This window comes from Ceratotherium simum, chromosome 35 (assembly GCF_057802395.1).
Source record: "Ceratotherium simum simum isolate JZ-2026a chromosome 35, ASM5780239v1, whole genome shotgun sequence".
NCBI classification, from domain to species: Eukaryota; Metazoa; Chordata; class Mammalia; order Perissodactyla; family Rhinocerotidae; genus Ceratotherium; species Ceratotherium simum.
This window is the reverse complement of record NC_141934.1, coordinates 2,552,279-2,574,726: the sequence shown is the minus strand read 5'-3', so window position 1 is coordinate 2,574,726 and position 22,448 is coordinate 2,552,279. Positions and strand designations below refer to the sequence as shown.

The 22,448-nt window shown below is 49.3% G+C and overlaps 1 protein-coding gene across 2 annotated transcripts in view; it reads right to left on the bottom strand.

Annotated features, from left to right (window-relative positions):
- The window catches only part of SMARCB1 (SWI/SNF related BAF chromatin remodeling complex subunit B1), a 32,916-nt gene that overhangs the window by 4,286 nt on the left and 6,182 nt on the right, over positions 1–22,448 (bottom strand). For both annotated transcript variants that reach the window (XM_004443082.3, XM_004443083.3), the window contains exons 4-7: positions 19,336–19,473; positions 17,090–17,217; positions 9,530–9,696; positions 3,553–3,743 (exon numbers count right to left, since the gene is read on the bottom strand). In XM_004443082.3, the coding sequence (XP_004443139.1) occupies positions 3,553–3,743; positions 9,530–9,696; positions 17,090–17,217; positions 19,336–19,473 (624 nt within the window). The remainder of the gene's footprint in view (positions 1–3,552; positions 3,744–9,529; positions 9,697–17,089; positions 17,218–19,335; positions 19,474–22,448) is intronic.

Below are 22,448 nucleotides of genomic sequence, written 5' to 3'. Positions count from 1 at the left end.
GGGCTGGGAGACTTGAGGGGAATGGGGAGTGACTGCTAAAGGGTGTGGGGCTTCCTTTTGGGGTGATGAGAATGTCCTCAAACTGACTGTGGTGCTTGCACAACTCTGGGAATATACTAAAACCCATTGAACCGTACCCTCTAGATGGGTGAATTGTCTGGTATATGAATCATCCCTCAATAAAGCTGTTACAAAAACAAACAGGCAAGCAAATCCCACCGTCAGGCCAGGGCAGGTGGGCAGAGCTCCAGGAGTAACCTCTGTGGCTCATGGTCAACCAGTCCTAAGGGACCCTGGTGTCTCCCAACCCTGATGCTGCACCAGTGACAATGCCTCTCTGTCCCCCATCAGGCCCAGCTGCCTGGTTCTCTGACCCTCTGCCTGTCCCCAGCTTCCTCCTGGCCAGCACCCCACCCTGGCCACCTCACCCCAGGTTCCACGCCCCCCTCCCCACGCCTGCAGCCTCTGGTGCCTTTGTTGGCCATGCACATGAGTCTCCTCTGCTAGACAGGACACAATTTCTTCTCTGTGTCCCTAGCCCAGGACACAGGGCTGGCCCAGGGGAGGTGCCAGTAACTCTGCTGGATGTAACTCTCCTCATAGGTGGCGGCTCACAGGTCTCAGTGATTGTCTGACACCGTCACATGCTCTGCTCAGCCCAGTCCCCTTCCCTCGTGGAGCCCTGTCTCCCTCTGTCACTCACTGTCTTTCTGCCCCCATTCCACTGGCTCCAGGACATTTAGGTCACCCTGGTTCAGCTCTGTTCTCTAGGAGCTTAGGGCCCCCACCAGTTGGCCACACGCCTGTGTCCCCACGCTCACCCACAGCTCCGTGCCCTGCCTCCACTCACCTCAGGCCTGCCCTTAACCCCACTGCTGCAGGGTGCTCACTGACTCGTGGGCATCTTGCCCCGGCTCACACATGTCCTGTGACCAGCAGCTTGCCCGGTTCCACCATGGACACAGCTCAAGGCCACCACCACTGAGGAGGGCACCACAGCCAGACATGACTCGATCTAGGGGGTGAGGGACAGGACTGGCTCCCAGGAATTCAGAGCGTTTCTTTCCAACATGGGGTGATGGAGGCCCAGATTTAAAGACTCCTTTAAGGAGTCACGTGACTCAGCAGTTGCCAAGCCTTGTGTGTAGAAGAGACCAGGCTGGGAGGGTCCTGGTCTGGCTCTCTGTGGGCCAAGTGGCCCCAGGCCTAGGAACCCAGCAGCAGCCCGCTCTCCTTCCCCCACTGCAGGGCCTGAGGCAGGCAGAGGCCTGGAGGGCAGGGAAGGGCTGACGCCGCTCTCCCTGGGGGGAGCTCCTGAGGGGTAGTCGGGGGCAGCGGGGAGAATGCAGGTCAGGGTCAAGAGACACAAGTTCCTGTCCCCTTGCTCACCGAAGCAGGCCGTAGTCTGCCCCCTGGAAGACGAAGCCTGCAACAAGCCAGCCTCTGACCCTGAGGTCCCCTTCCTGTCTTTGCCAGCCCTCTCCAGAGCATCCCACTGCCCAGATGAGACACAGCACGCAGGGCAGGCCGGGCCCAGCCTGGAGTTCTCAAGGCCTGCTCAGCTGGGAAAACACAAGCAGCCCTCCTGATGCCAAAAGAGGCACTCCCAGGCCCCCGGGCACGCTGCACCGCTCCTGCCTGGCTGGCCCAGGCTGCTGTGGAGAGGACGTGTGTTCACACTGGTCCCCAGTGGGGCAGCTCTGCCTTCAATCCCCAGGATTTGAAAGCGGCACACTCCGCACTAGAAATGCTGCCCGGCCCTATGACTGGACTTCGTTAACCGCCTGCCGAGATAAGGGAGGGATCATCTGTAAGTCCTGACCCGTCACCACCACAGGCTCCCAAGAGATGCCTGCTCTGGAGCTACGTGGCCCACTGCTGACAGCCCGAAGCTTGACAAGGGCTTTAGGCAGAGGGCTCAGGTCACCTGGGCGTCAGAGCAGGAGGGATGCTGCCACATGTGTCGACACCCTCAGGGTGCCGCTGCTAGGAGCAGCATGACCCCCGCCCTGCCCGGAGTCCTGCATCTGCCATTCAGAGTGTGGGTTCCGACGCAATTGGCATCTGGGGGATGAGGTACTCAGGTGGATGTCACTCCCAGGACCTGCGCAATGTCACCGCCTCTCAGGACCTCAAGGTCGACTCTGGAAAGTGAGACCACCCCAGAGTGGTCTCGGGCCCATCGCCTTGGCTCCAGTGCAGAGTGGACAGACACGCACTGCTGCACCACAGGCAGCCCTCCCACAGGAAGCAGAGACGCAGGCCAGATGCCACCTCCCCGCCTTGCCAAGTCCTCTTGTCTGGGCCCGGACCCCATCTGTGAAGCAGGACCACCCGGAGGGTCCCAGGAGGCCCTGGATGCACTGTCTCAGCTGGGATCCCGGAGCACAGGCAGCCGGCCCCCTCCCCCGCTGGCTCAGTGGTTTCCCAGGCCCAGAACCACGTGCCCTGCGGGTGCACGGCCATTCCTTCTCTCTTGCTCAGACTTACAGGAAGCCATATGAAAGCTGTCTCTTGGGATTCCTGGGAGAACCAGCTGAGACACAAACACACTCATGAGCTCCATTAACTGTCATGTCTTCACAAAAACACCTTCGTACTTGCCCCTCATGCACCATTTTAAGCCGCAGTCCCTAGGTTACGACTGCCAAATGTGGACAATGACAGTTTGATGAGCAGAATAAATCCTAACATCCTGTGTTGATGCAGGCGTACTCAGTGCCACCATCCCAACATGGAAAAGGAGCTCCGGCGACAGGGCTGGATATGACGAACAGTCCTGAGAGGCGGGTGAGCTCCATACTCAGTTAATGTGCGAGTCCCACACCTGCCAGGCCCACGCTTTGCACTGCAGGGCCACCACCAACAGCAGAGCCAGATCTGTCTCTCGAGGAGTCCCTGTCCCCTGGTCCATCCCCCACCCCAGCACACAGGACACTGGACCAGAATTCTGTTTACACTTGCACCTTTGCAGGCAGCCTGAATGTGGCTCTTCATCTTCCGTGCCACCCGTACGGGCTCCAGGCAGCCTGGGTGCTCACCAACTGGTTTCCGACTGAACAACGGCGAGATGCGACAGTAAAAAGAAGCTGCTGGAGGACTCCCTGACTCTCTCGAGCCACAGAGGGCCGGATGGAGTTGCCCTTGTTTGAGACTGAATGCAAGTTCATCAGATGAAGAACACTGGGGTGGGTGACCCTGACAGAGGGACAGTCGGGCCAAGAGCGCAGAGAGAGGACAGAGGGGCGTGAGGGCTAGGGAGGGGCTGCTGGCAGCAGAGCATGGCCAGGGCAGTCGGAGTGGGTGGAGGGTGTACGGGGGCAGATACCTCGCCTCCTTAGCCTCGCCCCCACCATGATGGGGAACGGGGAGCCCGGCAATGAGGCACACAAAGCAGGAGGGGTAAGCCAACCAACGGCCACTGAGCCCACTGCGACCAGACCATACTGCGAGGCTCCAGAAAGTCCCAAAGGCATTGGCACACACTGGGAGAAGTCTCTTCCCCAAACAGATTTGCAGAGGAATGGCGGAGGGACTCGTTTGCAATCCTACCTGAAGGCGTAGGTCTTCTGATGCCAGCTCAGCTGTCCCCTAATGCTGTACGCGATGGTGGTGACAAACTCTCCGCCCAGCCCCAGCTCCGAGCACAGCTTCAGGGCAAACTTCTCCGGCGAGTTCTCCTTCTCTGACATGTCCCACTCAAACTGGTCCACCAGGGAGATGTTTCCCACGTGGATGTTCAGCTGGGGCCAGAACCAAAGAACACAAGTTAGGACAGTCAGAACTGCCCCCAAGCCAGGGGCCCGAGGAGGTGGGACAGCCCGCTCTGGACCGCCGGGCCGGGATGGACCCTGCCCACGACCTACTTGCTGAGAACCGGGGCTGCCTTTGTCCTTCCTGCCACGGTTCCCCATCCACAAAATACGGCTGACCCCACAAACCTCCCAGGGCGGCCCCAGGGGACTCTGGCTCGGGGCCCGGCACAGTCACCTCAAGGGAAGACCCTGAAATGGTCCCGGGGCACTGAGTCCCACCTCACCCCTATTCCTGTCCTCCTTGCTCCCCTCACTGGCCGGTACCCTCTTTTCTGCCCTTCACCCCTACTGGTCTTGATCTTTACGACGTGACTACACGGCTCAGTGGGGGCTCAGCTCAAATGTCACTCATCAGACACCATCCCTGAGCGCTCGCCTGAGCCAATGTCTACCCCCTTCCTCTGTCACTTTACAGAGCGGGCCCCGCTCTGAAATCATTTTGCTAGGTGTGCTCACAGATGACACCCCACTCTTAACAGCCCACAAGGCGCAGGCAAAGCCTGGGAGAGGAGTGGAGGCCCATGGCTAGCTCCTCCCACCACACTCCCCAGCAGACACCCTGCTGACGTGCAACCTGCAGCCAGAAGAGGGTCCAGGCCCTGCGTGTGCAGCACTCAGACTAAGACAGAACAAGGCAGGTACCCCAGGAGCTCCCCACCCACGCCTGCCCCCGGGACCACCCCCCTGACTTCTCATCCCCCCGATGAGCTGTGCCCGCTCTGAAACTGGGTATCACTGAATCACGGGAAGGACAGTTCAGGGTCCAGCTGTGTTCACTGGGCCTCGTGTCCACAAGACTCCTCCTACTGCTATCTAGTCCTCTGCCAGGTGAGCAGGCCACAGTGTACCTGCCCACTCAACGCCACTGTACCTGGGTGCTCAGCTAGGCTTTTAAGATGAGGATCAGGGCAGGCAGTGAATTGACGACTGCTCAGGCCCAGCCCATACAGGGACTTCTCCCTGCCTTCAGAGAAACGTGGGACCACACCACCCGACTCCATTCACAAAGCCCTGTGCACCATGTCCCAGTCACTGTAGCAGAGCCCCCAGTCCTTTCCTGTCTCCACGCTATGCCCACACTGGGTAACCAACGTGCGTTTGCGGAATGGAATTGGAAGAGCTGCCCCTTCCCCTAACAGGAACCGGATGCCCAGTGAACCCCCTCGGCACGCTGGGACCAGAAAGAACTGTGAAGCAGCAGGCAGCCCACAGAAACACATCAACAGGAGCAAACAGGACCAAACAGGACCAGCGGCTGTGGCGGTTCACACCCAGCAAGTCCTGCTCCGGGCGCCACACCATCAGTCCTCTCGGCCACCAGGAGGCACCATGCAGGCTAGGTCGCCTATCCCCTGCCAATTGGTCATTAATGCTTTAATTTATTAAGAAATATAGATTGCATGCCTACCAAGGAGAGGCCAGGGGATACAACAGTGGGTAAAACAGACAAAAAGCTGACCTCCAGTGGGGAGAAAGACAGAGACGTAAGCAAGTTACACCTGTGAATGCGTGGTGTGTCAGACGATGCCAAGTGCTAAGCAGGAGAAAGAAGGGAAGGGTAGAGAGGGAAGGCCTCTCAGGGGAGGTGACATTTTAGAAAGAACTGAATGAGCCGAGAGAGGAGGCCATGTGGCTCCCCAGAGGGAAGAGTCCCAGGCAGAGTAGGGCTTGAGGCGGTCGTAACGGCTCTGGTTTCCACAGAGGGATCTGGAAAGCTTGCGGAGTGCTTTGAGCAGAGGAGAGACACTGGCTGCCGCTCAGACCTCTGGCGGAGGGAGCCGTCTGGCAGTGGTGGCAGGGTGGTGAGGAACGGCTGGACTCACAGAGGGTGGGCTCACAGAGACGAGGCAGGGCCAGGAGCCCCAAGCAAGCAGGCAGCCGGGCCAGGCTCCTGCCTGTCTCTCCAGTCTCGACCTGTATCACCCCATATGCCTCTTCCCTCCCCAGAAAGGGCCTGGCTAGCCCTGCAGAGTCTGACGGCTCGACTCTCAGCAGCACAGAGAACCCAGTCCCCTGGAACTGAGCGGAGCCAACTTAGGCCAGGTGCCCTGGTAAAGGCAGCCGGGCCTGGGCTTTGGTCCCAGCGTCACTGAGAACATCCATAAGTGGCTGCTGTAAGCTAAGGCATTGCTTTGTGAGGAGAGAGCCACTCCTCAGGTGCCACTGCTGCCAAGATTCCTGTCCTCCACCATGTCCCAGGAGCCCAAGAACGTCCTCACAGAAGCACCCAGCTCTTCTTGAGTCCCAGTTATATAAAGGGAACCCTGGGTGTGACCTTCAGTTTCCTCCCCTGTAAGACAGGATGCTGTCCCCTAGGTCACAGTGCCCGTGAGGCCTCTGGCCTGCTAAATGCAGCACAGTCCCCCAATAGCAAGTCCCCGGTCAGCTGTGTCTGACCCCAGTGCCGGCAAGCCCTCATGCCACCAAGCCAGGCAGGAAACCCAACCTGGGGATAGTCTCCCAACAGCCTGCAGCCCATGCCATCCCACGGGTGGGGATTAGCGGTGGGTTGGAGGGCCTGATGGGGCCCCCAGGCTGACAGCTGTCCAGTCACCAAGACAGCCTCTGGCCAAGGGAGCAGATTTTCAACTGCCTGACAACTTACTGTATGGTTCACAAGCCCCATCGGGATAACAAAAAAATGGCACTCAATTCTGAGAAAAATGTCAGGGAAGCCAGGTGGTCAGACTCATGAGGACCCTGCCTGTGGCCGACCCCGGCCATTTGGAACCGTGTGGTTGAGAGCGGCTAACCCCGTAAGGCAACGTCCCCACCACGGTTACAGGACAAAGATGCAGCACAGAACCGAGTCCTTGGGGCCATCCTCAAGACAGACTGTACATGGGGACAGAGAGGACGCTCCCACTGCTGCACCACACACATCCCTATTTCTCTACCATGATATCCCCTTTCTTTCTCGATCATGCCCTTTTCCTGCTAGTTGGCCATATGTAAAACTGAAATGGGTTAAGAAAAACAAATTCATATTTCTGGAGGCTGAATCAGTAATCAAAAACCTCCTGACAAAGAAAAGCCCTGGACCTGACGGCTTCACTGGTGAATGCTACCAAACGTTTAAAGAAGAACTAACACCAATCCTTATCAAATTCTGCTAAAAAACTGAAGAGAATACTTCATAACGCATTGCCCTGATACTAAAGCCAGACACTACAAGAAATGAAAACTACAGATCAATATTCCTTATGAACACTGATGCAAAAATCCTCAACAAAATACTAGCAAACAGAATTCAGCAGCATATTAAAAAGATTACACACCACCACCAAGTGGGATTTATTCCCACAATACAAGAGATGGTTCAATACCAAGACTGATCAATGTGATAATGTGACATACATAAACAGAACAAAGGACAAAAGCCACATGATCATCTCAATTGATGCAGGAAAAGCATTTGCCAAAATTCAACACTCTTTCATGATAAAAACATTCAACAAACTAGGAATAGAAAGAAACTACTTCAACATAACAAAACCCATATATGAAAAACCCACGGCAAATATCATACTCAATGGTTGAAGGCTGAAAGCTTTCCCTTCAAGATCAGGAACTAGACAAGGATGCCTGCTCTTGCCTCTTCTATTCAATAGAGCATTGGAATTTCTAGCCAGAGCAATTAGGCAAGAAAAAGAAATAAAGACATCCAAATTAGAAAGGAATAAGTAAAGTTATCTCTTTTCATAGATGATATGATCTTCTATGTAGGAAACCCTTAAAGATTACACCAAAAAACTGTTAAATAATAAATTCAGCAAAGTAGCAGGACACAAAGTCAACACACAAATATCAGTTGCATTTCTATACGCTAACAATGAACAATCTGAAAAGGAAATTAAGAAAACAATTCCATTTATAATAGCACCAAAAAGAATAAAATATTTAGAAATTAACCTAACCAAGGTGAAAGACTCCTACAATGAAAACTACAAAACATTGCTGAAGGAAATTAAAGAAGGCAAAAAATAAATGGAAAGACATCCTATGTTCATGTATTAGAAGACTTAAGATGTCAAGACTACCCAAAGCAATCTACAAATTTAATGTAATCCCTATCAAAATCCCAACAATGTTTTTTGCACAAATAGAAAAAAATCCATCCTAAAATTCATATGGAATCTAAGGAACCCTGAACAGTCAAAACAACCTTGAAACAGAAGAACAAAGTTGGAAGACTCACATTTCCTAATTTCAAACTTACTGCAAAGCAACAGTAATCAAAACAATGTGGACTGACATAAAGACAGGCACACAGACCAATGGAATACAGAGCCCAGAAATAAACCCTCACATATATGGTCAAACGATTTTTGACAAGGGCGCCAAGACCATTCAAGGGAGAAAGGACAGTCTTTTCCTCCCTTTTTTTTTTTTGGTGAGAAAGATCGGCCCTGTGCTAACATCCATTGCCAATCCTCCTCTTTTTGCTGAGGAAGATTAGCCCTGAGCTAACATCTGTGCCCATCTTCCTCAATTTTGTATGTGGGATGCCACCATAGCATGGCTTGATGAGCGGTGCGTAGGTCGGCGCCTGGGATCTGAACCTGCGAACCCGGGGCCGCCAAAGCAGAGCACACGAACTTAATCACTATGCCACTGGGCCTGCCCCAGGACAGTCTTTTCAACAAATGGTGTTGAGAAAATAGGATCTCAACAAGTAAAAGCATGAAATTGGACCCTTACCTCACACTATATACAAAAATTAACTTAAAATGGATCAAAGGCATAAACGCTAAGCATTAAAACTATAAAACTCTCAGAAAAAAACATAGGGGAAAAGCTTTATGACATTGGATTTGGCAATGATTTCTTAGATATGACACCAAAGGCACAGGCAACAAGTGAAAAAATAGACAAACTGGCCTTCATCAAAATTAAAAACTTCTATGCACCAAAGGACTACCAACAGAACAAAAAGGCAACCCACAGAATGGGAGAAAATATTTGCAAATCACACATCTGGAAAGGAACGACATTTGAAGATATGGAGAACTTGTGAAACTCAACAAGAAAAGAACAAAAACCTGATTCAAAAATGGGCTTTGAATAGACATTTCTCTAAAGAAGAAACACAAATGGCCAATAAGCACATGAAAAGATATTCAAGTCACTAATCAACAGGGAAATGCAAATCGAAACCACACTGAGATACCACTTCACACAGAGCAGGCTGCAGCAGGCAGGCCTAGCCCACGTCCCACCTCCACCACTTCTCAGCTGGGCAGTCTGGGGCAGGTGACCTCATCTCCCCATGTGGCCATCTCTTCACTTGTAACACAGCTGCTAAGGCAGCATCTTTCCCCAGGACTACAGCAGGTTACTGAGACAGTGTGGGGTGTGCTCAGCCCAGCCCCGCCCATGGGAAGAGGGTGGCAGTGTGCTCTTCTTACTGTGGGGCTCCCAGCTCTGCCTGTCGGCTGGCCTCATCTCCTTTGTACCACACGGCTCAGCTCAGTGCCTGGCAGTGCCATGACGGCACCCCCCGAATGTGCCCAGAATGTGATATCTTACTCAGAGAAGTCAGCCCACACCCTTCCTGGGGTGTGAAGGATGGCTTTGCAGAAGCCCCGTCCCACAGCACAAACCCCAAAGACAGGCTTCTGCCAAGGCCGCAGTGTACCTCAGTGCCCTGTGACACCCCCCCGCCCCACCACCATGACAAGGAAGACCCCAGCACAGGACAAGGAGCTGCCTACCTTGATGATGACACGTTGGTCTGACTGGTCCTCCAGGATGCTGTCCGTGGGATAGGACTCGATCTGCTGTCTGATGGCAGAGGCGATGGCTGGCACGAACGTCAGTGGGTTCAAATCCAGGTCATCACAGAGGATTTCTGAAAACATCTCAGGGGTCATCAGCTTCTCTGAAATCAGGAGAGAGCGCAGGGACTGTTGACTGATTACAGGGCCTAATATCTCCTTGCTCAGGCCCGGCCTCTCCCACCCCTTCCTCTTCTGCCAAATCTCCTGGATGAAGATGAGGATGATGGGGGATCTGAGGGTGGCCCTCCCTGGACATGGGTGGGAGAGGAAGCACAGGATGGGCACCCCACTTCTGGTCCTCATTCCACACACACCTCCTCCTCCACACTTGCCAACACCTCAATCTTGGACTTCTAGCCTCCAGAACTGGGAGGAAATAAATTTCTGTTGTTTAAGCCACCCAGTCTGTGGTACTTAGGCTTATGGCAGCCCTAGCAACTAACAGATTTCTCCCGGATAAGCCACTTTGAGCTCAGTGTCCCCACTGGAGGATGGAGCAGGTCCACATCCATCCACCACTTCCTTGCCTCACTTTCCTCAGTAGAGAAATCCTTCAGAGATAATATCAGGCTGCTTGTGGCTTTTTATGGGCCTTCCCTTAGATTCTGACTCTGTGGGCAGGCACATGCACTCAACAAGGTGACAAGTTGGAAGGTGTGTACGAATCCTGGATCATGGAACCGTAACCACACCAGGCGTGAGCTTGCAGGGACCATCTGCGACTGGCCAGACTACAGCAAGATCCCGTGTGGTCAAATGTTTTCTCCTCGTTCTGCCCTGTCCCCGTAACCTAAACCTTAATATGACCACATGCCACACTGGGACGAGCCACAGATAAGAGAAAGCCAAGAATGAATTCTTGTGCTCACAAGCACATGGCATGATTCTGTCATCAAGAACCAGGTCTGCTCAACAGACAACTGACCCCACTACTTCCTCACTAGCCCAGAAGAAAGGCCAGAGAGCAACTGTGCTCACAGCACCACCGGGACAGACACCAACACTCAGCCAGCCCATGATCAGCAACTCATAAAGCATAAAGCTAAGGTGTTCAGGCTAAGCACCCTGTAAGTCCATTATCCAGAGCATTTTTTAAAATTAACCTTTTTAGGGTCGGCCCTGTGGCTTGGTGGTTAAGTGCGCGCGCTGCGATGCTGGTGGCCCGGGTTCGGATCCCAGGTGTGCATCAAGGCACCACTTCTCCGTCCATCCTGAGGCCAAGTCCCACATACAGCAACTAGAAGGATGTGCAGCTATAACATACAACTATCTACTGGGGCTTTGGGGGGAAAAAATAAAATAAATAAAATCTTTAAAAAAAAAATAAATAAATAAAATAAAATAAAATTAACCTTTTTAGTTTGAGACCATTGTAGATTAATATGCAGTCCTCATTACTGTAGCTATATAGTAAGCCTTGCAACTGGGGAGACTGAGTCCTCCTACTTTATTCTTCTTTTTCGAAATTGCTTTAGCTGTTATAGTTGCTTTGCCTTTCTATTTAAATTTTAGAATTTTGTCTACATCTACAAAAAACCTTGCTGGGATTTTTCACAGGAATTGCATTAAACTTGCATATCAATTTAGGGAGAATTGATATCCTGAGTATTCTAATTCATGAACATGGTATGTCTGTCCATCTATTTAGATCTTCTTTAATCACTTTCATCAGTGTTTTGTCACTTTTGGTATATAAGTCTTGTACATGTTTGTTCGATTTACACCTAAGTGTTCCTTTTTTGTTGAGTGACTGTAAATGGTAATGTATTCTTAACTTCAGTGTCCATGTGTTCAATGAAATATAGAAATATAATTGATTTTTGTATATTTATCTTGTTCTCCTGTGACCTTGCTGAACTCAGTTAATTCTAGCAGGTTTTTTGGGGTTTTTTTTTGTAGATCTCTTCAGATTTTCGATGTAGACAATCATATCATCTACAAATAGGGACAGTTTTATTTCTTCCTTTCTGATCCATACGTTTTTTATTCCATTTTCTTGCTTTACTGCACCGGTTGGTATTCTCAGCACTATGCTGAATAAGAATCGTGAGAGCGTACACCCTGGTCTTGTCCTTGATCTTAGGGAGAAAGCGTTCAGCCTTTCACCATTAAATACAACGTTAGCTATAGGACTTTTCGTAGATGCTCTTTATGAAGTTGAACAAGTTTCCCTCTATTCTATTCCCATTCTTCTGACAGTTTTTATCAAGAATGGGTGTTGAATTTTGTTAAATGCTGTTTCTGTACTAATTGATATGATCAGGTGATTTTTCTTCTTTAGTCTGTTATTATGGCAGATTACATTGACTAGTTTTCAAATAGAGAACCAGCCTTGCATCCCTGGAATAAACCCCACTTAGGTCTTAGTATATAATTCTTTTATAAATTGCTGAATTGTTTGCTAATATTTTATTAAGGATTCATGCTTCTATAACCATTAGGGATATTGGTCTGTAGTTTACTTCTTTTGTACTGTCTTTAGTTTTGGTATCAAGGTAATACCAGCTTTATAAAATGAATTGGCAAGTGTGCCCTCTTCTATTTTCTGGAAGAGACTGTACAGAATTGGTGTTAATTCTTCTTTAAATGTTTGGCAGAATTCTCCAGAGAACCATCTGGGCCTGGAGATTTCTTTTTTGGGAGGTTTTAAATTATGAATCCAATGTCCTTCAATAGTTACAGGGCAATTCAAATTATCTATTCAATATTAGGTGAGTTGTGGTGGCTTGAGTTTTGCTCCATTTTGTCTGAGTTGTCAAATTTATGTGTGTAGAGTTGTTTGTAGTATTCCCTTTTGATATCTGCAGGGTTTGTACTGATAGCCCGTTTCATTCCTGAATTTGGTAATTTATGTTTCTCTCTTTTATTGTCAGTCTTGCTAGAGGTTTGCCAATTTTACTGATTTTTTTCAAAGATACCAGCTGTGTTTCACTAATTTTATCTATTATTTTCTGTTTTCAGTTTCACTGATTTCTGTTCTTTATTATGTCTTGCCTTTTGCTTGCTTTGGTTTCATTTTCCTCTTCTTCTCAGTTCTTGAGGTGGGAGCTTAAATTATTGATCTGAGACTTTCCATCTTTTCTAAGGGTATACATTGGTGCTATAAATGACCCTGTCAGAACTACTTTAGCTGTATGCTGCAAATTTTGATATGTTGTATTTTCAATCAGGTCTATATGTATTATTTTACATTCCCTTTAGATTTCCTCTTTGAACTATGAATTATTCAGAAGTATGCTGTTTAGTTTATAACTATTTGAGTCCATATTTGAAGAACACACACTATGTGATTTCAATTCTTTTAAATTTGTTGAGGTTTGTTTTATGACCTATGATATGTTTATACAGTATCTGTTCTAAAAGAATGTGCATTCTGCTGTGTTGGGTGGAGTGTTCTATAAATGCCAATCATATTCTGTTGGTTGATAGTGTTGCTGGGTTCTTATATCATCTTGCTTATTTTCTGTCTAGTTGTTCCATCAGTTGTTGAGAGAGGGATGGTGAAGTCTCCAATATAATTGTGGATCTGTCTGTTTCTCCCTTTAGTTCTATCAATTTTGTTTCACATTATTTTCCAGCTCTATTGTTTAGCACATATACTAACTAAATAATCCTAAATACTTTAGGATTGCTGTGACTTCTCGGTGGATTGACCCTTGTATCATTATTTAATGTCCCTCTCTATCTCTGGTAATTTTCTTTACTTTTAAGTCTGCTTTATCTGATACTAATATTGCTACTCCTGCTTTCCTTTGATTAATGTTTGCATAACATCTCTTTTTCTATATTTTTACTTTCAACCTACCTATATCATCATATTTGAAATGAGTTTCTTGTAGATAATACATTGTTGGGTCATTTTTTAAACCCACTCTGCCAATCTCCATTTTTTAACTGGTAATTATTGACATATTAGGGCTTAAATCTGCCATTTTATTTTTGTTTTCTGTTTTCTTTTTCTTGCCTTCCTGTGGGTTACCTGAACATTTTTTAAGATTCCATTTTGATTTATCTAGTATTTTTGAGTATATCTCTTTGCATAGCATTTTTAAGCGTTCCTCTGTGTATTGCATGATATTTACATAACTTATCAGTCTACTGGTTTCTTCATTTTACCAATTCAAGTGAAGTATACAAACCTTACCTCTCTTTATGTTCCTTCACCCTCCTCCATTTATAAATGTCTTAAATATTTCCTCTACATACATTTAGAACATCAGACAGTGTTACAATTTTTGCTTCAACTGTCAAACATAATTTAGAAAACTCTAAATTGAAAACTTTTTAAGAGGAGAAGGAAAGCTATTGTATTTACCTACATTTTTGCTTATCATGTTCTTCCTTACTGATGTTCCTAAGTTTCTGCTTTTCTCATTCCCTTCTTTTAGCCATTCTTTTAGGTTAAACATACAGGCGATAGTTTGCTTTCATCTGAGAAAGAGTCTCCCTTCACTCCCGAAGGATATTTTCATGGGTGCAGGATTCTGAATTGTCAGTTCTTTTCTTTCAGCGCTTGAAAAACACTTTTTCCTCTGGCCTTCATGGTTTCTGATGAGAAACCTGCTGTCATTCTAAGTCTTTTCCTGTAGATAAGGTATCATTTTTCTCTGGCTGCCCTGCCCTGGGATTCCCTCCTCCTCCTGTGGGGCCAAGGTGGCATCTACATGGGCAGGTGTTCTTATTCGGCAGCTCATCCTTTCTGGAGGACTTAACTCTCCCCTCAAGAGGCTGACTGTTGAGGCAGATGATGCCATACTTCACCAGCAACTCAGATAAGCTCCCTTCCATGCCCTTCTCAGAAGAGATAACCTCGAACTCAGCGTTAACTGATGCCTACCAAAAGCTTGTCAAACACAAACCCTGGTTACGAAGGATGGCCTGAAGGACACACAGTTCATTCATGCTGCTCAACTAGTGCCGCTTTACAGTTTTAATTCCTTTGCGATAAAAACTCTCATGCCCACCTTTAAAGTTACTTGAAATTTCAAAGTAAATTAGATATGACTTAAAAAAAAAAAACAAGGCAATCAACAGCAATTCTGAATATGCCCTTTCAACTAACATGCCAGGGACGCGGCCTCCTATCCACCAGTTAAGAATCACAGCTCTTGGGGCCGGCCCCATGGCTTAGTAGTTAAGTACACGCGCTCTGCTACTGGCGGCCCGGGTTCGGATCCCGGGCGCACACCAACGCACTGCTTCTCCGGCCATGCTGGGGCCGCGTCCCACATACAGCAACTGGAAGGATGTGCACCTATGACATACAGCTATCTACTGAGGCTTTGGGGAAAAAAAGGAGGAGGATTAGCAATAGATGTTAGCTCAGAGCCGGTCTTCCTCAGCAAAAAGAGGAGGATTAGCATGGATGTTAGCTCAGGGCTGATCTTCCTCACAAAAAAAAAAAAAAAAAGAATCACAGCTCTTAGACACACTAAATACCACCCTGGGCTAAAGAAGAGTTTGCAGAACAATACTATTTTGGTTCTCCAAGTGTTTGTACTAAATTATATTTAGCAAGATATGGTATGTTGTAAGAGGACTCCTATGAGGCACAGCCTGGAGAAACTCATGGTACTGGTCTTCATTACATTGCACTGCGTCCTCTTTGTGAGGGCCACCGGAAAAGGTTCTCTCGGATTTAAGTACTATGCGCGATCCTGCTTCTTCTGAGCCACCAGCTGCTGCTAATCTTGACCACAATGAGAACTGTAGAACCGATCACCATGTCTCTCTCTGCCTGGTTCTAAAAGGCTGCAAGCCATGCCCATCTCCTAGCAAGGTATGCCTACTGAACCGTGTGTAGGAACCAGAGCACTGGCTTCATTTTATATCGCCTAGTTTCATTTTCCCCTTCATCCAGTTTTTCCTAACCACTCCTTTTTCATTTGCTTTATTCTTTTGTACTGAGTATCCTTACGTAAGCTGCCTTACATCCCTTCTGAAACAGGGTAGAGGTATAAATAAACAGTAGGAGCTTTCTATGTGCTATTGAAAGAAAAATAATAAGACAATACACGTACAGGTTCAATTTGAACCTAAGTTCCTATGTTGGAACAGGTTCTAAGCTAAGTGCTGTTACAAAAGCAGCAATAAAAAACAAGGACCCTAGGGCCAGCCCCGTGGCTTAGCGGTTAAGTGCGCGGGCTCCGCTGCTGGTGGCCCGGGGTTCGGGTCCCGGGCGTGCACCGACATACCGCTTCTCCGACCATGCTGAGGCCGCGTCCCACATACAGCAACTAGAAGGATGTGCAACTATGACATATGACTATCTACTGGGGCTTTGGGGGAAAAATAAATAAATAAATAAAAACAAAAAAAAAACAAGGACCCTGACTTCAAGGGGCTGCAATGGAGAGCGAGATGAATTAACAAACAACTGTAACACAGGCCAGCTGGGATAAGCAGGGAACAGTGTAACAGGCGATGCACAGCACTGGCAGTGGCCTGGCACCCATGAGCTGTCCTGTCCCTGTGTGGGGGTGTCACCAGCACACTGCACCTGCTCTAGGCAACCGCGTATCAACAACCACACACATTCCTCCCAGAGGAAATCCCCTCTGGGAGAAAAAATGTAAGCAAATATGTTCTCTGCCATGGAAACGTCCAATAGCAGGGTGAGTTTTAGCAAACTAGGGCACCACAACTCAACAGAAAATTCTGCACCAATTATGAAGACCAAAGAAACCAGAAAGACACTTATAAGTGAAGAAAACTAAAATTATACTTGTATTATAATTACAACAATTTTAAATATGTTTGCATGTGGAAGTAACTGGAAAGGAAAATGCAAAACTTAAACTATTATTAGGATGGTGAGACTCTGGTGACTCTAAACTTTTATTCATTTGAAAATGACATTCACTGGTTTTTTCTGTCTGAATATAAATAACATGTTTGTTGTAAAAAGTCTGAAAGATTCAGGAAAAAATCAAAAAAGAAACAAATAACGTGTAATTCTCCTTCCCAGATGGGATAAGGACTCTCAACACTCTGGTGGACATCTCCTCCTAACCTTTCTCTTCTACATTTGCAGGGTCACGCCTGGACTTTGGGAGCTGGGGAAGAGTGAGGATGGGAAAGGGAAGAACAGAGAGGGCCAAGGCAGGCCTCCCAGCCAAGGTGACGACAGAGGCATGAGCGTGCACACGCAGCGTCATGAAAGAAGAGCAGGGAGATCGAGGGGGCTGAGGGGCAGGTATGTCGAGGGCCAGGCTAAATCGGTCTGAGCAGCACCAAGGTCATCATCGAGCTCTGTGGACCAACAGTCCACGTGCCAGGCCCGAGCCACCCACATTCACTGGGGGAGCCACCCACAGCTCATGGGCTCAGGAAACAGTGGCAGAAGCAGGATTTGAACCCAGAGTCCACACCCTCCAAATCTATGTCACAATACTCTGAATGTTATGTTCAGAGTCCAGGATCCACCTGACAGGAAAGGGAACCGTTTGCTTGGCAGCCAGGTCTGGGCCATGCAGAGCCTGACCACCCACATACCATTCATGTTCCAGGTAAAGGCGTCCCGCAGCTTCTGCCCATCGATCTCCATGTCCAGCCGGATGGGGACCAGCACCTCAGGCTGGGACGCGTTTTCATGGATCACAGCTGGGTCATGGTCATCAAAGCTGGAAGTGAAGTGTAGCAAAGTCAGCAAGGGGTACCTCAGGTCCCCACACCCAGGGCCTCCCTCTCTGCACCACTGGTCACTGCAAACCTGGCCAGAGGGGAGAGCCCACTTCTGATGGGGTCTTGTCAACTAAGGGCTGAGTCAGCAGAGACGAGGCCAGCAGGGGTCCCAGGGCCACAGGGGTAGAGGTTCACGCTTCATGGACACACACAGAATGGAGTGGGGGCTGCTGATGTGGGCAGGAGAACAAGACCTAGACGTACTTCAAAGGAAAGGAGATATAATCCCCAAAGCGGGCAGGACTTTCACAGAAAGCTGTGGAAAAGGAAGGGGAATTCCAGAAGAGGAAACACTTGAGCAAAGGCAGAGGGGCAGGAGAATTGAGAAGCTGCTGAGGGGGCAGCAACCAGAGCCCTGAAGGGGGAGTGCAGAGTAGGTGGTGGCAGCACACAGATGCTGGGAAGCTAGAGGGTGTCAAGGGGCCAATAGTTCTCCACCACAGCCTCCAGAATCCGGCCTCTGCCCTGCGGGAGCCCTAGGAGGATGCTGAGCAATGGCTTTGCATGGTCATATCTGTATTTTAGGAAGAGAAAGAGGGAGGAGATGCAGGTCGGGGGATGTTGGAGGGCAGGCGAAGCCTAAGGGCATCGGCAGGATAGAGAGAGGGCTGAGAACTGCTCCCAGAGAGCTCAGGGAACAGACAGCAAACAAACAAACAGAGCCAGCACAGCGCATGCTAGACACGCATGGCCAGGGAGGCGGCAGGAGTGGCCACTCTAAAGGGGAAGGCAGCCCTGAGAAAGTGACATTCAAACAAATGGAGAGGAAGGAAGGAAAAGGAGGGAGGGGAGGAGGCAGGAGCAAAAGAAAGGAGGAGAGAGGGAGAAGGGAAGAAAGGGGGTGAGCCATGCAGATACTGGCAAAAAGTGAGCTTTCGGCAGAAGGAACTGCAAGGGCAGAAGCTTCTGGGTGGCTTTAAAAGCAGTGAGGCCAATGTGCCTGAGGCAGAGAGAGTGAGGCAGAGGGCAGCAGGAGGGGCAGCCAGAGAGTGGCGGCCACCGCCAGGACTCTGGCCCCAGCAGACATCTGTGACAGGGCATCTGGAGAACCTGCACGCAGGGGCCCAGGCCTGATAAGGAGCTGGCCAAGGGTGGTCCAATTCCAGACACTCAGATGGCTGAGCAAGTAGGAACTGCTGAAACTGGCTTTACTGCCTGAGGAGGAAGAGTTCCGGGGTTTGGGCCCAAGCACCGGAAGGACGGGATTACCGTGTCCTGGGATGGAGAAGTCTGCAGGCAGTGTGTGACAGAGATACCCGAGGACGGTGTTTAGGGGTGAGGCTGGGCTGCAGAGATGCATGAGGGGGTGAGAGATATCCCCCAAAGATATCTACGTCCTAATCCCTGGAACCAGTGAGCATTAATTACCTTATATGGCAACAAAAAGGTGCAGGGGGCTTTGCAGATGTGATTAAGGATCTTGAGACGAGAGTAGGTGAGCGGGCCCTAATTCCATCACAAGTGTCCTTATGAGAGAGACAGAGGGAGATTTCACACACAGAAGAGGAGCCATGTGACCATGAGGCAGAGGTCGGTGATGCAGCCACAAGCCAAGGAATGCTGGCCACCCCCAGAAGCTGCAAGAGGGAGGACTGGACTCTCCCCTAGAGCCTTCAGAGGTGGGTGGCCCGGCCAACACCTTGATTTTGGCACAATGAAACTCCTGGCCTCCAGAACTGCGAGAGAATACACGGTGTCGTTTTAAGCCGCCCAGTTTGTGGTGATCTGTTGTAGCAGCCACAGGGAACTAACACGGCAGGAGTCACAGTGGGATGGCATTGGGAACCCCGAGAAGAGGTCCAAGGACTCTGCCTCCAGAACACTACTGGCGGTGCTGAGGAAAGGAGGAGAGAGCAGCGAGACCAAAGCAGGCAGAGCTGGGGCTGGGGCGAGCTGGAGACTGGTTGTCCTGAAGCCAAAGTAAAACTGTTTCAGGGAGGAGCGCATAGCGTTTTAGGGCACACAAGGTCAAAGCAGAGTGTTTTTCTGGGGAGGAGGAAACCAAAACATGTTTGAGGACTGAGGTGGAATCAGTGGAGAGGGTGAGGCACACTCACCAGAGAGGGAAGGTTCTCTTCTTGTCCCGGCCCATGCGGTTCCTGTTGATAGTCGTGGAGCACGGCACAGCATCCAGATGGTGGGAGCTGTTGGGTAGGGTGGGCACCCACTGGCTGTTCCTCTTAGCTTTCTGTTCCCTGGGGAGACATGGGAAATCCCTCTGCTCAGTCTCTGAGCTCAATATTGCCCATCAAGTCATGGTCAGTGGACGCCCACTGTATCCCTGCTGGGGTCCAGACCCCAGTGGGGACCTCCGTGCACCACAGACTCTGTAGATGTCTATTCCCTAGGCTCCCACGGCACCCGCTCAGAGGCACCTGAGCTAGGGGAAGGATGCAGAGGGGCCCCAGACACCGCAGAGCACTCCCCAGGCCAGTGCACGAGCCATAATGCAGCATGCTCCATGCTAGGCCTGACTCCACAGAAGCCCCATCCCTTCTGTGAGGAAGGGGCACAAGGAGGCTTCCCAGAGGAGCAGACCCTGGAGTGGAGCCTCAAGCATTGAGTCCGGGTTCACTGAGGGGGATGGATGGGAGGAGGGCATTTCAGGAAGAGCACAGACAGCAGCAGGGAGGAGGCAGTAGGCTGCAGGCTCAGCAGGGCCTGGGGCTGGAGGCACAGAGAGGGTCCCGATTACAGGGGCTGGCGTGCTCGTGAGGAACTGACTGCACTTGGCAGGGGGCTGGGAGGCTCTGAGGCAGCTGAAGCCGGGAGAGAGGTGATCAGACTGCTCTTTCAGACATGTAGGCCAGCCTGAGATGGACTAGGCAGCACTTCTGGCCTCTAGGCTTCCAAACCAGCAGAGGTGAGAAGATATATTAGTAAAAACTTTTAGAAATAGATGCTCAAAGTAATTTAAGTAACCCACGTCCATAAAGGGCTCATTCTTCTCTCCAAATTACAGGTTGCTTTTACTACTAGGAAAATACCAAAAGCTACTTTAACCTGAGGCTTCAGTGCCGGGTTTGACAGATGAGAGCGCTCCAGTTCCCACTATGCTCTGTGCGTCCCTTTACTATCCTGGGCTGCCTTCCCTAGTGAGACTGTGAGCAACATGAGGGCACCAACTGTGCATAAGTCACCTTTACATCCAACACCCGCACCCCATCTATTTCAGTAACTGTTGGCTACAGTTCAGAGAATATGACAACCACTGGATCTCCTGCTGCTACACAAGTGACTCCTGTCCCCGGGTCGGGCCCAGGAATATGGATTCTTTACAACTTCCAAGGGCGAAGCCAGGGCAGCTGGGCCTGCATTTGGGAACCGCAGGGCTAGACCGCCACCTCTTTCTAATTGGAACTCATCCTAGAGCCTGCACGGAGGTTCCTTCCTTGCCCCAAAAATCCCATCCTATCCCAGTAGTGATCTCGCTCACTTCCAGGCCTGGGTTGCTCTGCCAATTCCTCCCGTCTGGTAGCTGTCTCAAGTGGACAATGCAAGCTTGTCAGACACAGTGAGCATGACTACACAGCCATACACAGAACCGCAGAATCTGATTCAACCTTCCAAGTAATTCACCTTTCTTTCCACGACAAGGAGGTCTGCCTGAGAGCCCCAAGGGGGCATCCAGCCTCTGCCTACCTGTCCAATGACAGGGAGGGGAGGTGCCAGTCCTCCTGTGGGGCTGACTGGGCAGTGGGAAAGCGCTTCCTGAGTGTGGAGCCCATCAAAACGGCTTCTCTCAAATCTCGACCCCCCCACCCCTATAGTTCTGACCTCTGGGGTAACAGGACTCTACTCCCTCAGCTGTCCTTCACATGACACAAGCATCAAGAAAGTGTTTACTGCCCCATAAAAGGTTCTTGGCTATGTGTGCAGACTTGAAAGTCCCATCCATATGTACATAATTTCCTTCCGCGACTTCCCTGGTGAAGTCTAGCCATCCTTCTCTTCTTACCACATCCCTCAGGGAGAAAGGAATCTGCAGAGAACACATCTATACCACTGGCCAGGTTGGATGGGGACCACTTTTTCCTGGGGGGGAATTATAGAAACAACCCAATAGCAAAGTTGAGAGAACATCTGGAAAGAAATGATTTTCCAGGGCCGTCCCCGTGGCTTAGCGGTTAAGTGCACGCACTCCGCTGCTGGTGGCCCGGGTTCGGATCCTGGGCGCGCACCAACGCACCACTTCTCCAGCCATGCTGAGGCTGCGTCCCACATACAGCAACTAGAAGGATGTGCAGCTATGACATACAACTATCTACTGGGGCTTTGGGGGAAAAAATAAATAAATAAATAAAATTATAAAAAAAAAAAAAAAGAAATGATTTTCCATAACCACATCACTCTGAACAATAACTCTCTTTTTTTCCTCCTTAGTGCTTCCAATATTTTGTGCATACAAATCTGTATTTTCTTGAGCTGAAAGCATAACGTAAGTATTCTGCACATTGCACTCATGTGAACCGTGTTTTAGGTTGCTGCAGAGTCCACTTAATTATGATGTATGGGAGGTACATCCTAGTCTACTCAGGTGGTTGCATCTTCACTTACTCCGTCTTTCCCTAAGGCCGAACACTCAAGTGGCTCCATGTTTCCCATTATGATTCACAAAGCTACCAAGAATGTTTCTGTACATACAACAGTTTTTGTTGTTGTTCTTTTAAATCATTTTTCTGGGACAAATCCCCAGGGGTGAAATTAATGGGCCAGAGAACAACAAACATATTCGCAGTCATAACGCTTTACAAAAAGACCCTGCCCACGCAGCGTGCGTGGGAGCGCCAGGTCTATCGCGCCTTCCTCCATTCTTTATGTTGCTAGTTATTTATTTTTTCACTTTGAATTTTTCAAATTACACATGAGGACAAACGTTGTTCCCTGTAGTTTGTTTACTCCCTGTACTTCTGGTATGGCCCACCCACCCTTTACTTATCTATTTATTGGGGTATCCAAGTTTTTCTTATAAATCTGAACAGACTCTTTCTATAACATAGCAACTTCCCAATTACTTACCTGTTTAATTACTGTTACTGTAAATACTCTTTTAAAGATTCTAAGTTTATACGTTCAAATCTATTGTTTGTTTTCTTTCTGAGTTTACCTGGGCCACTAATTTTTCTGACAGATTAGTCCTACTTTCAAAGCATTCCTAATGACTCTCCAG